Source organism: Homalodisca vitripennis, chromosome 4, assembly GCF_021130785.1.
Source record: "Homalodisca vitripennis isolate AUS2020 chromosome 4, UT_GWSS_2.1, whole genome shotgun sequence".
In the NCBI taxonomy this organism is placed as follows: Eukaryota; Metazoa; Arthropoda; class Insecta; order Hemiptera; family Cicadellidae; genus Homalodisca; species Homalodisca vitripennis.
The window spans coordinates 153,057,929-153,076,010 of NC_060210.1; the positions used below are offsets into that span (position 1 = coordinate 153,057,929).

Consider the following 18,082-nt stretch of genomic DNA (forward strand, 5'->3'; position numbering starts at 1 on the left):
AGATATAAGATAATGGTTGCCTGTGTCGCATGAAACTATTCCACCGATCTCAGATAAAAGGAATACTCAAATCTTTCTAATATAACAATCATAAACTAACGTGCAAAAAACCCTTCATTTAAAGTGATACAAGATCACATATATAAAAATTGGAGTTACAAAGATTGTGGAGAAATTCATCATAAAACGAATAAAACCGCAATAACTACCAAACCAGCACAAATCATGCACAGATCGCTGCTGAACTTACGTGTCCGTTATATCAATTTAAATAATGAGACTTACCACTACTGCAACGGTGTCTGAGAGTCTGATTTCTGTATACACCTGTTCTATACCTACCTAAATACCCATGACAGTATAATACAAAGTAGACACAATCCTAACATTTATAATACAAATTAAAGTTACAACGTACGAATGCTTATTCGAGCAACAAACTTATCTAAACTACATTTGGATAACCTTAGATCAGGCTAGACCTGGACATATATACATTCCGCAGTGCACAAACTACTAGGTGACAGCATATTTAAGATATAATTGTAATTTTTACTGTTTGTATGACTACTCTCGGTGCGTTCAAGCCTAAATGTTGGATGACATGACGTTTCAATAAGTAGGATACTGGGTCCTCGTTATACTTGTCAATTATTTATTGCTGAGACAAAATGCAAAACATCAAAATGTGTTAAAATTTGGACATATTTACCACATCGACCTCTCATTCAGATATACATTTAACCACTCATTCTACATTCATCAAGCACTTATTCTTCCTACTTCTTTCGAGAGCCAGCCGTGTTATTGTGTGGTCTCCCAGTCATACTCTAGAAACTCATTTATATTAGATGACAAACAACGTTTCAAAAGAGTTTTTGACGACTTGAGCGTAGAGGCGGTTCTTAATTCACTAGGCAATCTGTTAATAAAATACCCCTAACTGTGTAGGCAAGCGTTCATAAACCACCGTTTTGTTTCTCCCAGTTCGGTAGTTGTCTCTACCTCTAGTTTCGTACGAATGCATTTCTCGGCCCGTAGTCAAGTCACATATAGACATACAATTAATACAACGTTGTTTCCAAAATGTAGAGGCTAGAGAGAGTTAACAGTTGCAACCTATTGACAGTTGACCTGCATGACTCCCTATACTTCAATTTTGCAATGGTTCGGATCGCTTTCTTCTGTAATTTGAACACTCTTGTAAAGGCAAAGGCACATTACCAATCCGTAAGTAAGCCTTTATCAGAACTAGACATGGGCAGTGTATGGCTGGAGACCAAAAAAGATAAATGCCTGAGGTTACTTTTGAGCAAACGTGATCAATGTGAGCATTCCATGTCAAACCTTGACTAAGGAATGCCAAGGAATTCCGAGAAATAGATTTCTTCTAGTATTGTATCTACTAACATAACGCTTGATCCATACTTAAAGTTTGCTGAGTTTAAAGTGAACTTCAAAACGTTACACTTAGAATTTGTCTTTAGATTGAGACCATGGAAGTGTTGAACTCAATTGTTCATTCCAAATGCGTTTTATTCCAAATATGAGTTCGAAGATTTGTTGACACAAAGAGTAGTATCATCAGCGACAAAATGTTTTTAAATCGTCGTCTTGTGTTTGTTTATAAATTTCGGAGTAAAAATTTAGTTTTTCTCTCTAGAACAGAATTTTCTTAGAGATCCACTTAATGTTTGTAATTTTTTGGAAAATTTTGACAGTTCTTTTTGGACAAAATAGATCTAAATAAAAGTTTAAATTACTCTTTAAAGTTTAAAACTGTTGCTCAAAAGGTTGGGGTAGATTTAGAAAGTCCCACTTTTCTTTCGAAAGCAAAGAATTGATAAGAGGGATATTTTTTGGCCTCTTGTCTCTTACGGCATTGGAAATGTGAGGTTCCCGTGTGAGTTTTGTTTCACTAATTATGGCCTCTTGGCTGTATTTACCACAGACACTGCGACATTATGGGGGTTGGAGATAACATTGTCAATAGACGATTTTGTCGTTACTGTCACACTTGTTGGGGTCTTGACTATCAACTCAAAGTCAAATGACCATAATAAATCAGCTAATCGTTTTGTGGTTTGCTGGTTACTGTACAAGACGTTTATATTGATATCGTTCATCAGAAGGAAGTCAAGGTGATGGTTCGGCAGGTCTAATAAAAAAACATGTTTTCGTTCCTGTTGGAAGATCTGAAGATGCCAATGACAATTAATTTTCAATTTCGGGTTTGATGTTTAATACCGAATACTTCAAAGTGTTTCTCATCTGTTTCTTGAATTGAAAAAGTTTTTGAAATGAAATTTTGTTTGATACCCAGCCTCCTTTAGAGTCATTACGATAATGCGAGTTCGCCAATTTAAAATTTGGAATTTTGTATTGCTCAATGTTTTTGCTGTTAAACCCGTTTTCGGCTACAACAAGTAGATATGTGTTCAAATCTTCACACATGAGCTGAAGTGTATCCAGTTTGTTGGTTGCAAATCGAGCGTTTTGCTGAAGGAGTCTCAATTAAATAAGGAATGGAAATTTTACAATAGTTTTTTGTTTTACATTTGGTATATTGAATTCTGCCCTTCGATCCGTCATTCTGTCGTTGACTTGATGTCGTTTGAAGGCAGGAAGTCTCTGGTTGATCGGAGGATTTAAAGGAAGCGGCATACGTCTGGTTACTGGTTAAATGACGTAAGGTTACTGGTCCGGAGAGGTCCAAACAGGTAGGCGGCGTCTGATGTTGGCCGTGTTGGGTAAACGATCGCCTCCCCAACAGCGTCACGTCCACCATTGAAGGTCCCACGTTCTCGAGACTCTCGTGTAGTTTCAGAATAATTCGCTTCACTTTTCTATTGATGTACAAATCCGAATGGTCTTGATGGTGATGAAACATGGAAAACACATGACATTTGTAAGATTTTGCTTCAAAGTAAAGTCCTTCATATTGCCTATAAGACCTCTAGCAGGTCAATTATTTAAAGGAGTAATATATGTGAGGTCTTTGGCTCCAGCTATAATAATTTAATATCTACCTGGTTCCCAGTTCCCGATGACCACACTGAAAAGTTTAATATTTATGTGCACAGTTTCTCTAAGATAACCTGTCCGTTCTATGAGGACCTCGAAAAGTCATTTCTTAGACAAAACGTATCACAATCGTCCACGGTAGTATATATTATCCCTATGTGTTAGCGTCATAGCGAAGGAGAACACATTGAAACTTAAAACTAATATCACTACAGAGAAGTGTCCCCTAACGATGCTCCCAGGAGTTAGTGTGATGGTGAAAAATATCTTTAAATAGGACGCGTGTGCCTACGCACATGTGTTCCGGTTGACTGGTTTAGTAGCTGAACACTCACTGTTGAAGTGAATAATTCTCTCACGAAAGGTTTAGACCAAAGTAGTAGTAACTTTTGTTTCATGCCATCCGCTGCTCTGCTCATAAGATTGCTCTTACACATGACCCAATCTTCCGGTTTCAAGACAATGGGCAAGCGTTTAACATTATACAACCTCTCCCTACGTCTTCTGGGCTGTTATACATGTAATAAAGCCTGATGTAAATTTTTACCATTTGGGACTGAATCCTTTTAATTAGGTATCTATGAATCTATATTCCAAGCTAATTACAGCGAATGAGCAATCTCGCGACCCAAAACAAACTGGTGATGTTATGGTGTTGCCATGCAATGCAGAGTTAAGTAGTAATTGATACCAATGATCATTTCTGTCCCATGACTTGTGATCCTGTTTATGAAATATCATGATAGCGACCTTTATGTTTTTGTTCACTCTTTCCGCGTGCAAGGGAATAGCTTATAGGGCAAAGCATAAATAAGTTGGATTCCATACTCTAAACACATGTCTGTAAATTTCTGGGAGCGAAAGTGAGTTGCTCTGTCGGACATGAGATATTTGGGAAACCCGAAATACTAAAAAATGTGTTTGATGAGAAGGTTCACTGCAGAACACGCAGTGGTATCTTCAACCGGTCAGAGAACGGTACATTTTGAAAATGCCTCAAATACAGTTAAAAGATACCAATTTTCCTGAGCTTATGTTTGTAAATGTACTATTGTGATGAATAACACCTTTTTCCATACTTGATCTACTATTTCTGACGAAGGATTACCTATTTTATGTTTTGGAGCTTGTTTTCATCTGTGGCATAGATAGCTCTACCTAACTTTATCAGCAACGATATTGGTTAGATTATATGCCCAAAATTATCGAGTAGTACGTGCTTCTTGATTCCTTATTGAGCAGAAGGTGGCGTCTCATGGTAGTGCCTAAATACAAGATATATTACACTTTGTGTTAAAACTACTAGTGGTGTAGTCTTTCCTTATTGCCTATATAGAAGGTAATCGTACTCATTGAGGAAGGATCCTCTCCATGATGAAGGAAACAGGATTTTTCCGTACATTTGCCATCGTTCAGTGAAACATTGCAGATCCAGAACATTGCAGGATTGCAGATCTCGAAACGTAGTGTTACTGATTTATTGTTTCACAGAACGATGGCAAATGTCCGGAAAAATCCTGTTTCCTTCACAATCCTTCCATCGTCAAAAATAACCCTCTCCATGATGCTATGCAATATCTTTAAACGCTTCGGGTGTGGCAAATAACGTCATAGTCACATCCTTTTGATCATCCGACTCCAAAACCCTGTCTAAGAAGCAGCTAGCAATCACCCCTGTGTCCCCATAAAGGTTGGTTGTTTCCACATTCACAAAAACTCTGGATAACCAATCTGCGGCCACAGTTTTCCCGCTTTAATTATTCTGTTCCACGAATTTAAAAGATTTAATCAAACATAATTAATTCGATCAGGAAAAAAAGTTTCTAAGACGGAACATACTACCTGAACTCGATGAGTATCTTTCAACTATGGCTCTATTCCAAAACGGTGTAGTGGACTCCCTAGTTGACTCTCACTTTTTGGCAAAACGTTTTAAATCACATTATTTCATGGCACAAGATCGAGCTCATACATGGGTGAATACTACCCAAATAGTTAAAAAACATTCCAAATGTAAGTATATTTTAACGTGATAGACGTTTGAAGTTAAATGTTTAGAGTGTAATTGAGGTCCCCGTGACCCGACTTCGTCAGGGGTCTCCTTTAGAAAAACAAACTATAACATTTAACTTTTCAGTAAATTAAACGTTAATTCTTTACTAAAGCTAAAAATCTGTATATATCTTCAGTTTCCGCTGATTCGTGCTTTGACAAGGTTTTTCAGTGGCTATTGTTTATAAAATGTTATTAAAATACAATAACTTAGTAAAATAAAAACCATTATTTACCTATTAGACTTTGATACTATTAAAATATACTCTAACACTGAATCTAGTTAGTCTCACATCTATTATTTACTTTGAGATTATTAATTTTAAAATTTAGTGTAATTACGTATAAATATAAAAAAAATTAAACAAACGTTATTCAAAAATTTCTGTTCGATTGGGGCTAAATTACATTTTTCAGAAAGGTATGTTTTTAAACTAATTTAAATTTTAAATACACACTAATCATTGAAATATTACAATATATAACAAAACTGTATTGTTACGATATGACTGATTAGTAATTAAGATAATTGGAAATTAATAATACAATCAACAGCTATTATCAAGTGTTCACATTAACACAGTAATATTAGAATAATTAAATTAAACAAAAAAATAGCTTTTGACTTTTTTGTTTAACAGGTTTTTTTAACTTTAAATAACTATAGACGAAACTAAACTACACAATTTATGTTGTCTATTAATTATAATTTACTCTAAGGTTTTATAAAACTTATAAACAGGTGTAGATAGATGATTCTCACACAATACCAACAGCTCAAATAACAGCTGATGAATTTTGCTTTCGACTTTTTTCAGCTGTAGCCTACCGTTGACGGCAATGAAAGGACTGAATTCAATGTTCGTTATGATACTGTTTTCAAAATAACAGGCAGTTTCATGGAACACGTTCCGTGGTAACTGTTGTGTAGACCGTTACGTTACACAACACCTACCAATATTTATAATTCAGTTGTGACGGACTCAACTCGCTATGCAACTTCTTTACTCTTTTTCAACGCTAAACATAAAACACACAGACAGACACACACACACACGCGCGCGCGCGCGCGCGCGCGCCTCTATAAGGTTTTTCGCGCGCGCCTCTGAGTTGAGTGCGGCCTTTTGTAATCGCCCTAAATTTAGTATCCAGCAAATCAACCTTCTATTATTTGAGGTCCTTCTCTATACATTTTCGTATACATTTAATAGATTTATATTTATAATATTTTAAAATTATTTAGGATACGTTGAAATAAAATACAATTGTTTACTTCGAGGTTTTGTATAATCCCGGGCAAATTACAATACATAAATTTATATGTAAGAACTCAACACCATACAAAATGTTTTAGTTACAATTACTTTTGGTTGAAAATGTTTAACCCACAGATCATCACCATGTATATAGTGCAGAAATAAGATTTCCTTTCAAGCCGTACGTTCCTGGAGTCGATAACGGTGTTTTGATACTCAACAATGATGTCCTTGGATATGTGGCTAATTTCGTGGCTGCAGCAGGTAAACAGGAGTGTACCATCAGAAAGGAATTCACACTTTTTGTATCCTACAAATCTTCCCAATTAAAATGCGTACCTGTAATAAAAATGATACATTGGTAAGTATATATTTTTATTACTAGTATTTATTGTTTTATGTGAAAATTATAGTTATCTAACTCGCAAGTTTAAAAATTCAAGATCATTTACATACAATTTATTCTATTTTAATCAATATATTTCAATATTTTATTATGATTGTTCACAAGCTGTGGTCCTGTTTTTAAATACAATTATTATAATATATACTATTGAGAATTAGTATATTTTAATCTATGTATAATAAGTAGCCTATATATACATTCATTGAATTTGTATAAACGGTAACAGCTTAATTTAATTTCAATAAACATGGAATCTCAAATAGTACATGATCCGCTGGGACTCTTACTTTTCGAGTGTACTTATACTACACTATAGCACTTTCTTTTTACAATTCAATTATTTTGTAATTGTTCGTTTATGTCACATATGTGATTGGATATCTAAACTAACATACGATTGGAAGACCAAATACCTCATACAAGACTTTTTATTTACGTTTATCAAATTTGTATTAATGGCAATAGAATTGAATTGAACTTCAAAAAAGATTGAATAAACAAAAGCTCTTGTCCAATTGAGAGTGCTGGTGGAGAAATCCAAAGTGCAAATTTCAAAAGTAATGAAAGTAATCAAATCAAGGGAAATAACAAGTATGACAATAAAAACGAAATTTATGAATTTTATTGTAGTTTGTTTGAAAAACCATCTGTTCGAGAAAAATCGAAGCCTTACTCATAAGATTAATTGGCCACCGATTTGACATTGTCCATAGCTATATAGAAAACCATTATTTAGTCACCATACAATGGCATATTCTAATTAAATTTTAAAGTTTACACCATCCAAAGTATTAATAAGATAAGTGAAAATGAAATTTAAAAACGTAATAGATTAATTTTGATAAAAGTGGAATTGTACATCCACTAGTTCTTAAAACAAGAAAACCAAGAGGTCTCAAATCTCAAGTGTCATACATCAGCTGCCGATGAATTTATTTATAATGTTTGTTTTCCTTGCTTGAAACTTCAATTTATTTTTTCATATTTAATGTAAATATTTACACAGTACATTAGCTTTTTCTTAAGAAGAATTTGCTTCTTTTGATTTTTTATATGAAGTAGTCACGAAAGGGTGTAAAAACTTCTACTAAGAAATAAGGCAGTATAATGCAACACAGATTCTCACTTAACAGGAAAAAATACTCAGATAGTATGGACATGTAAATACACGACAATGAGGAATAGGGCAGTAAAATGAAATATAAATCCAAACATAGCCGTGCACAATATTCAGGTAATATGGGTATGTGAATAAACGACATTGAGGAATAGGGCAGTACAATGCAACAAAGATCTAAACATAACCGGGAACAATAGGCAGATAATATTGGACTGAGAATATAGGTAACAGAAAAAATACTGCAGTACAATTCAACACAGAAACACACTTAACAAGGCGCAATACACTGGTAATACGCGAATTTAAAAACACGACACTGAAAAATAAGAGAGTATAATTCAACGCACGTACGCACGTAATATACAGGGTGTACATAAAGTCCTGCACGGGTATAATATTTTCTGAACGATAACAGATAAAGAAAAAAGATTTGGTACATCAATACTACACCTAAAAATCTACTTTTTGAAGGAACTATCAGTTTTCTGTAATATCATGGGGACGTCCCGCAAGGAGTCAGAAGGAAATCTTAAATAGGAGCATAGGTCAATATGGACATCATTTTAAAGGGCTTATCTAGCAGAGTTTAATGCCGCAAACCGCACTCAAAAAGTTGATCCAGTACAAAATGGCGGCTGTTCAAAAATTTTACTTGGTTACATTTTATTAGTAGCCATAACCCCAGTAAAGCAAAACTGCAACCAAACGAATACTGCAGCTAACTACTACATTATGCTTGTCAGTTGTACAGAAGTGAATTATGACATCAGTTATCCTCAAGGTTTACAAATTTGGTCCTAATATATTGATAACGGGGAAACCCGGGATACCGGGAAACCGGGGATGGGAACGGGGATATTATAATCAATGAAATTTAGGTTTTAAATTTTATTACATAATGTATGGTTCAACTGTTTACAATAGCAGTTGTAGATGTAGAAACGGACAATGAGGTCTCCTGTCCATGCCTATGGTTCTTTTTACGTATCATTAAGCATATTTTTTCCCTTTAAAACGTCGAGAATCGTACTGTCGTCTAATTTTAATTCTATGAAAGAGCATTCGTGTCTCTCATTATTTAGTCTTTTAGCCGAAAATAGCTATATCTAATAAGTTTTATATTATATCTTTTGTATTGAATATTTTAATCTGTACATTTTGTAATAAAGTATAAAGATTTTACATCTAAAGAAGCCCACCACTGCGCCACCAATAATACTATCAATATTTATTTTATATTTTTGTATATAATGATAATATATTTTCACCTGTAACTGTATACTATTGTATTATTATGACACTTTAATATTACCCCGCTGATAAGTACCTGTATGTACTTATTATTGTATAAATATTGGGAACAAATAAAACATATTAATACCATTAGAGTTTGATATACAGATGGATAGATAAAACAAATATATCTGTAATACATTTAATACTAAATGGCTTGAAAAATATTAAATAGCATGAATCATAATATTAAACATTATAGATAAACTAATGCTTAAGAACAAAAAGAATTCTCTTCAGACTAACAAAATAAAAATGCATGTCTAATCTCTTATCCCATCTTTAACTAGATGTGCAATTTATTATATATTGTTTTAACACATTTTGAGATTTAGGCTTTTAAAATTTTTTGTATTCTTTCAGGCTGAGTATTAAAATTTGCCATGCCCAATTACTTGACTACTGAAAGGTCCACTCAGTAACAAGCTAGGTAAACATTTGTTATCCTGCCACATCAAAGTAAAAATAACATATCACTGTATGCTAAAATTCCTCTTTCAACACGGTTAGGCACACGCTGTGCAGTAAATATGGTTTACGATAGTTACATTGTGTTAAACAAATACTTCAAGTGTATGAGACCATTAAAATGGCACATCACACAAGCTATGTATTTAGTGGTTTCTGAAAAATGGTTTCCATCCAAAATACTTGGTCATTTTAGATATAAAAAATAATTGTATTCAGTTCCATATGGTGTGCTTAAGTGGTACACTCAAAATACTAATATGATGTGATTACTTATAAGTAAATGTTAACTGCTACTTTATTAAAGTATACGTGTTACAGTGGTTCCTCCATAGATAATCCTATAAAATACTATCGATCATCCAATATAGAGATCCAGAGCAGTGTACGATACATTTCGGACGGAAGTTATGTCTCTACTTCAGTTTACAAACCGGATTGTGCTCAGAGTGCTACGAGTACGTGGAAGATATGGCAAAGTAGGTAAATATCATATGTTTATGTTAAATGTTTATGAAATACCACTTCTTGGTGTTTATGTTATAGATCCAACAACATTCGTATTTTTGAAATTTAGGATTTTTGAAATTCAATTCAAATTAGTTCAAGCCACATATTTGTATGCAATGTTATGGTACTGTTAACGTTGAATACTTTCATTCAATCAGATTAAAATGTTTTCATTTGTAATTTGGTATCATAACATAAAAAACGAAAAGCGGATTAATAAATAAAATAGTAAGGTGATTTTTGTAAGAATTATAAGAACTATTATACAGAATAATAAATTATTTTTAAGTATATAAATTCATATATTTGTCACTCGAAAATTTTATCTAAAGGTCGCGTATAAATGGGTAGTTGAACGTAGGCTGATTAAAACTGTTAAACAGTCTAATACGCAGATTCTAACTAAAGTAAAATTTAATCTATGACAAAAATTATATTTATTGCAAATAAATGACATAAAGGAAACAGGATTTTTCCGGACATTTGCCATCGTTCAGTGAAACAAGAAAGATGGCAAATGTCCGGAAAAATCTTGTTTCCTTCACAGTCCTTCCATCGTCAAAAATAACCTTCAAATAAATACGTAATTATTAAGTAAGGAAAATAAAACCATTGGTTTATTAAAATTTATAAGCATATAATGTTATTAGCCTAAGTGTTATTACGTAATTCACATAAATAACATGGCATCAACAGCCCCTGGTATAACCAGTAGAACTTAAAATATCATTATTGATAAAAATGTTCACTTATGGATATAAACTTTAAATGTTCAAACAAAAAAAATAAATAATAAAACCTACAACAGGGTATTAATATAACACATCTACCGAGATTTGATTTATGTATTAAGTCTTTCATATAATTGTATATATATAAAATTCAATTTATTTGTATTTGGTTGTTTCTTTCACATATGTGTTTAAATAACCAAACTAACACATGATCAGAAGACCAAATACCTGTCAAATGACTTTTATTTTTTCATTAAATTTGTATAAGTGGCAATAGCCTAATTTTATTTCAATAAGCATTGAATCACAACAAGTACTTGCTCCGCCGGGATTCGAACCCGGATCTCTAACTTGCCGGGTGAATGTGCTACCATTACACCACAGAGCCCTTACTTTTTAGGATTCAATTAATTTGTATTTGGCCGTTTCTTTTTCACATAATAGTGTTTAAATAACCAAACTAACATATGATCGGAAGACCAAATACCTGTAAAATGATTTTTATTTTTTCATTAAATTTGTATAAGTGGCAATAGCCTAATTTAATTTCAATAATTTTAGAATAAAAAAAGTACTTTTTGTAATGGTAGCACATTCACCCGGCAAGTGAGAGATCCGGGTTCGAGTCCCGGTGGCAGACGCTCGTGTTGGTGAGTTCACGGACCATGTTAAACCAAAAGAAGATAGATATCGCGAAGCCGCTGGGCTAGGGGGTTAGCGTATTCCAGAACGTCGATTTTGAAGTCACCAATGATGATGAACCTCAATAATTTTGAATGAAAAAAGTGTTTCAAAGTTCTCAAATAATGTTGTGCTGCACCCATTTGGAGATCTTTACAAGCCAATTACTGTGATTTTCCCAATGTATTTTTTATCAAGTTTTACCACTTCAAAGTATAATCCACTGCTATAATCCACTTTTAATGGCTGGTGTAATATGCTGTTCTGGTGTAATAAAAACCAGGTGAATAGAATTTACAGATTTATTTTCGTGATAAACTATTAAAACAGTATTGACGTCTTAGAAATTTTACTACAAATTTCAGTTGAAATTATAACTATGATTTTGGTAACTTTTTAAATATCAATGAAAAGTATGTTCTTTACTCATACTTTATCTCATATCTTTAATGATAAAAGAACTATCTCAGAAAATAATGAAGAACATAATTTTTATTGATATTATTATTTCTGAGATAGTTCTTAGGGTTAGATAAATTATTGTGTTAGTCTTGTTTATTTTTATAAAAGCCATACACTGTAACTTGAAGGTAACTAATTTTGTAAAAAAATATATATATATATATAATATAGTTTATATGAATTAGTCTACTCATCAATATGAAAATTATTTTCTTCATCAGATACTATTGTAAGTTGAAAATTATAATTATTGTTCAATGCGGCTTTTAAAATACAAAGTTTTAAATGTACCTTTATTATATTGCAGCCGGAGAAAGTGACTGTAACCCCAAAAAGCCACACGCAGACAATACTCTACCAACGAATGAATACACGGCCATTACATCTTTACAGTACAAACCGTTTCAATTGGCATTTAACGAATATAAGATTATGCTTGAAGTAAAAAATGCTCAAGTTGGAAAATCTTCAATAAATTTTTCATATGTAAGTAAATAAATATTTTACCCATTTCTTTGTTAGTAATATTAATTTAATAGTACTATACTATTTATTACATTGAAGTGTGTCAAGGCGTTTTACACGTAGAATTGTAACAGGTTCACGACAGCAGTGGAGCGGTTTCGACTTACAGTTACGTTGCACCAAACGTTACATTTATTTTGTTACGTTTGGTCACATGGCACATATCGGATTTGTTTCAAACCAACTTGCCTAAATCAAAAGGCCTACATATTAAAGCTATTTATTTACTTTTTAGAATTAAATATTACGACCAATATCAAATATTGTATGATAAAAATATTGTGGTTTGGAAGATAAAAATAAACAACAATGGTTAGGGCTTGAGCAGAAGCTTAATGAAGACCCTTTCTTATAAATCAATATTAATATAATTTCCTTTGGACTATCTTATTCTCAGCAAAACAAAATATTGTGGTTTGGAAGATAAAAATAAACAACAATGGTTCGGGCATGAACAGAAGCCTAATGAAGACCCTTTTTTATAAATCAATATTAATATAATTTCCTTTGGACTATCTTATTCTCAGCAAAACAAAATATTGATTTCCTTATTACGTCCAAGCCCTTGAAACCATTTTCTAGATATTCTTTACTGTTATTATTTATACAGATTTGATACAATTCATATGATTGTCTAAAAATGTATTTTATTTGAGAAAGAAAGAAGGGAATCTATAATATAATAGAGATGTCTTACTTACTCATAGCAATTAAGAAAGTTTAAACAGTATTTTGCATTTTTTTAGCAGGTTTATCGAATGAGGTTTTTTTGGAGGAAGAAAATCGATCGTCAAATTTCGCTCAGTACTAACAGGAGTAACAGTTGCTTTCAGTGCCATTATTTCAAACGTCTCATAAGGGGGGGATTCCCGATTTATTAAAGAATTTTCAATGATAAAACGTTTTTAACACGACATACAAACAAAGAACAAAACGATAGAAATTTCAGGGCTTCTTGAATGCTATAACACAGAAGCACTCTCTATAATTCCAACGTCAAGGAAATCATCGAACAACCGAAAAGCAGGAAATTCTTCTCATCACTAAGATATTACGTTGAAGAATAATGCTGATGTCAGACTGACAGGAGTGTAATGGCGGTGCATGCCAAGACTAGGCTTAGGAAGTACATGTTTGATTTCTAAACCAACAGTGGCAAATATAATTCCGTAATTTTTGTCCGTAGTATCACACCAGTTTCGCAGAAATAACTTAAATATTATTTAATATTCATAAATTTAATTTATAAACACCACTTTAAAAACCCAGTATTAATAAACAAATCGCATACAGTTTTATTTATATTTTAATTTGTATTTATTATGATTATAATGTAAATGTCTGTTTTATATTTCAGTGCTACATAAAAATAGCAGATTTGCCCTTAGTTGCTGTTATAGATGGAAGCAACGAAAGAAAAATTTACCGGAAACATGGTTTATATTTGAGTGCAAGTAGGTCACATGATCCAAATCAGCCAGCAAATAATCAATCCCACATATTCGTTACGTGGACATGTGTCAGTTCCAATGACCCAGAAGGAGTGAGTGAAGTCTGTAAGCCCAAAAAACTCACACGTAAGAATTTTTACAGCCTGTATTGAAAGTACATTGTTTAAAAAAGTTAATTATACGGTCATATCCAAGCACGAAAATAGTATACAATATATTTTAACATTAAGATATATTAAAGTTTATAAGGAATATAGCGACTGATAGTTCGAAATACTATTCCAATTTTGGACTTATCTTTACGTGTTTATATTTAAGATAAGGGAGTTGGCAGCTTACTTGTTATGATTGAATGTGAGATTCACTTCCTCTAAGGATTATTAGTTACTATGATTTTCTTGACATTGAAATAGCGAAAACATTTAGAGCTTACTTAAATTCATCGATTGCCTATGGCTGGGCCATTCTCATAAAGGTCTCACAAGCTTTTACTTTCCTGCTTGATTAATAGTGTAACTATAATTATAAAACAATTATGTTTAATTCTTTTAATTTCAAATACTTGCTTACAATCAATTAGTGATGTAGAACGTTATAGAAAATTTACTTTTTCTTTAAAAATCCCAGAAAAAGTCTAACACTCACTACCGTTTACTCATCCCTTGGCAATAAGTTAAATTTCAATAGAGTTAATACAGTTTTCGTTAGATGATTATTTTCAGTATGTTTATAATATAAAGTAAACGTGTAATAACACCGATCTAAGTTTTAAGCTTTAAACATTTATGAACTTATAAAAGTTTATCAAAAACAAAGTTTTTTTCATGTTCCTGGATTTTACTTCACGACCGTTACAGTGATGAATTATTTAAATAATTCACCAGTAGAAAGCGCTAGTGGCAACTGTCTGCTGTAAGCAGGGAGGTTGTTGGAATCCTAAGCGAGACACGTGGTTGATGTATTATTAGCGAATTTTCCAGTTAGTTTAACATAAAACGTAACTTTTCTACTTTGTACCTTTTGCTACTAACGACGGTCAGGACTTTTTACAGTTATTTATTGTTCTAAAAACTTCAAAATTTTATCATTGATTGTATTTAGATGTGTATTATAGATAAATCAACATGGCCTTTGAGATTAGGCTCCGGTGTATATATTTTAAATCAATATATCGTATATGGATTTTATGTTATTATTGTCACTGTTTATATTTCGTAATAATAATCTATTAATGTGCAATAAGCTGAATGTTTTCTGAATCTGATTTAAAAAATAGCTGTATTGAAAAGAATGAAACTTTTAAAAGTTAATATATTTTTTGTAATGTTGTGCCTGTGAATTTTATTGGAAATATAACTAGATATTTTTAGCGCACAACTTGTAATAAATAAGAACACGTTTCATATGAGGCGTATTAGGTTTAATAGGGGAAAGCCTTGGAGGGTTACATACTACAATTTTTCCATCGTATAATATTTTGTTAAACTTTTATTGGTTTCACAGAAATACTCACATGGATAAGAATCCAAGTAATCCAAAACAGCACGGTAAATAGGCAAACAAACTAGCTTCTAGTGACAGCCAAAGAAAGGCTTCTGTAGAAAGAAAAATTACAGAAGGAGAAAGAAAAATATCCCCGTCAAAATCCAGAAAAATATCTACTGATAAGGGGAAGAGAACATAGTAGAACACTAAAGGCTTAACAAATTAAAAACATTAATGATTAAAACTAAAGAGGCAAAAGAAAGCAAAGAGCAGATTAGAGAAAGCGGTATCATAAACATGCTCAAAAGAAACGTCAACAGCAAGAATAAGATTATTTTGAAGACGAACATTCACCTCCAAATTCACGTTTTGAGCTTCGTGAACTTGCATTATACAATATAAATAAAAGAAAATTTGCAAGAGAAAGGTAACATAGGAAAATTAGGGAACAGTACAGGGCAAAAGCAATAAAAAAACTAAAGTAACTAACACAATTGTCAGGTAAATAGAAAAAGAAACAAATTGGGTTAATTATTCTGATGTACATTATTACGAAATTAAAACTATTTGATAATAGAGGGTGAAAGGAGATAAACAAATACTCGTGAAATTTACGAGAAAGTTGAAAATATTCAGCGCAGTGGAACAGTTAAAAATAAATTATTGTTTTTATGAGTCCTTGACTTCATGAAACATAAATTTAAAGTCTACAACCAGAACAAGTTTTCGAAGTATTTAAGGACGAGTTTAAATAATGATGAGGTAATAAATTCTTCTAACAAATACCAGCTAAAGTAATGTAATGAGATACAAAGTTGCCATTTCGGAGATTCAACGAACCGCTTGTACTTCATACCGGAGCCTACTTTATCAAAATGAAAAATAGTGATACTACAGTAATACAAGTAAAAACATTTTGTATAGTATCTTTTTCTAACCGAAGCGACGCAGCAACGATGTGGGTTCACCTTTTACCTATATTTATGAAAATTAAAGAAGATTACAAAAATGTTACTCATATTTACATTGTGAGTGGCGGTCCTACAAAGCAATACTGAAACTAAGTAACATGTATTTATTTCGTTGTTACATGGATAATTTCTGGTTAGAAGCAGCGTCCTACTTATTGAAGCTGGTCATGGCAAAATTATTGCCAACGTAATTGGAGGATCTATCAAGATAACCGCTGTTTATGCAGTTCTTTAAAGGAAAGACATATTAAATATATACTAGTTCTTCCTGCATTGAGAGCAGAAACAAATTACCGACAAGTTACCATAACTTATCGAAAAATGATTTAGACATGCCTTCTAACAGTATCCTTTTATTACAAACTACGCTTTTAAATATTTGTAAAATAATTTAATTATTTTTTAATTTGTTGTTTTTATTGAAATAACCAAGATCGTCTTTATCACTGAAAAAATTGTTTTGTTTCTTGTTTAATATATTTTCTTATTATACTTATTATGGAATTATGAAAATATATAAAAAAGAAAAATTAATAAAGGACAAGCCTAGTATATTTTATTTTATTTTAGAGCATCTGTTAGTGTATACAATAACTGGGTTACTCATAGCCTAATCCCATCGTACTGTTTTCACTAATCTTATTTATCTGTATTAGGTTTCTAAGTCAATGTTTAAAATATAGTCATATAACTTTGGTCTTAATTACACATTCATTTATCATTCAGGATACTTCAGGAGTAGGTAAATGTTATTCCAGATAGACTACATTATCTGGAAATATATTCGGATGATGATTAACACGAAACTTCATTGGTAGATTCATCGTTTAAGTCTCGTAAACCAGTTTTATACAAAATCATAAATGATCTCTCCATTAAAGATTTGATCCTTGTTAAGTTCTCGCCAAATGGAGAAAAAATACGGCACGAGGATGGGGATTTTGAAGTTAAGTTTTTGAGGAACACTAAAGGAGGGAAAGAGGAAAGTTTGTTTTTCCACAGGCTGAGGATGTTGCATCCGTTCAACTCAAAGACATAATTCATGTGGTGATATAGTTTAAACACATTCGTTATATTTATTTCTTTCTCGATTTAAGTGTAATTTAAAGCTGAAATGTTTAACTAAAGCAATTATTATATTGTGATAAACCAACTTTTGAATTTAAGATTACAGTTTTTTTTTATATTTTTAACCTATATTTAAGGGTTGAAGTTTGTTTTAACTGTCTTTAGGAGAAATTTGTTACATCTTCTGACAACCATCACACAGTAAAACATATTAAAACGAGTAAAATAATAAGTTACAACATTTAAAATTATATTAGTACTGGTTTCGCATGGTTATGGTTTCTTCAACACAATATTTATTTATGATATATTTAATCCTACAAAACTGGTTACGTAAATGATATAGTTTGTATGTCGTTGAAAACTCAATACGAAGATCGAAACTTGCAACAAAGTCATACTATGCACTATTAAATCAAATTAATATTGTTTTAAGATTGCCTTATACATTCGACAGATATTCTTAAGTTTCACGAACTTATAATTAATTTTTAAGGAAAAAATAATAATAGTGACGTTCCTGAGAATTTCAGTGACCAATCTCAGTAAATACTTTAAAAAGTGTTAATATAATAA

At 32.0% G+C, this 18,082-nt stretch overlaps 1 protein-coding gene across 1 annotated transcript; it reads left to right on the plus strand.

Annotated features, from left to right (window-relative positions):
- Positions 1–6,473: 6,473 nt before the first annotated feature.
- LOC124361504 lies at positions 6,474–14,141 on the plus strand. The gene is made up of 4 exons (XM_046815560.1): positions 6,474–6,693; positions 9,941–10,098; positions 12,314–12,492; positions 13,889–14,141. The coding sequence occupies exons 1-4, from the start codon at positions 6,683–6,685 to the stop codon at positions 14,132–14,134; spliced, it is 594 nt and encodes a 197-aa protein (XP_046671516.1). The 5' UTR covers positions 6,474–6,682; the 3' UTR covers positions 14,135–14,141.
- The last annotated feature ends 3,941 nt before the right edge of the window (positions 14,142–18,082 follow it).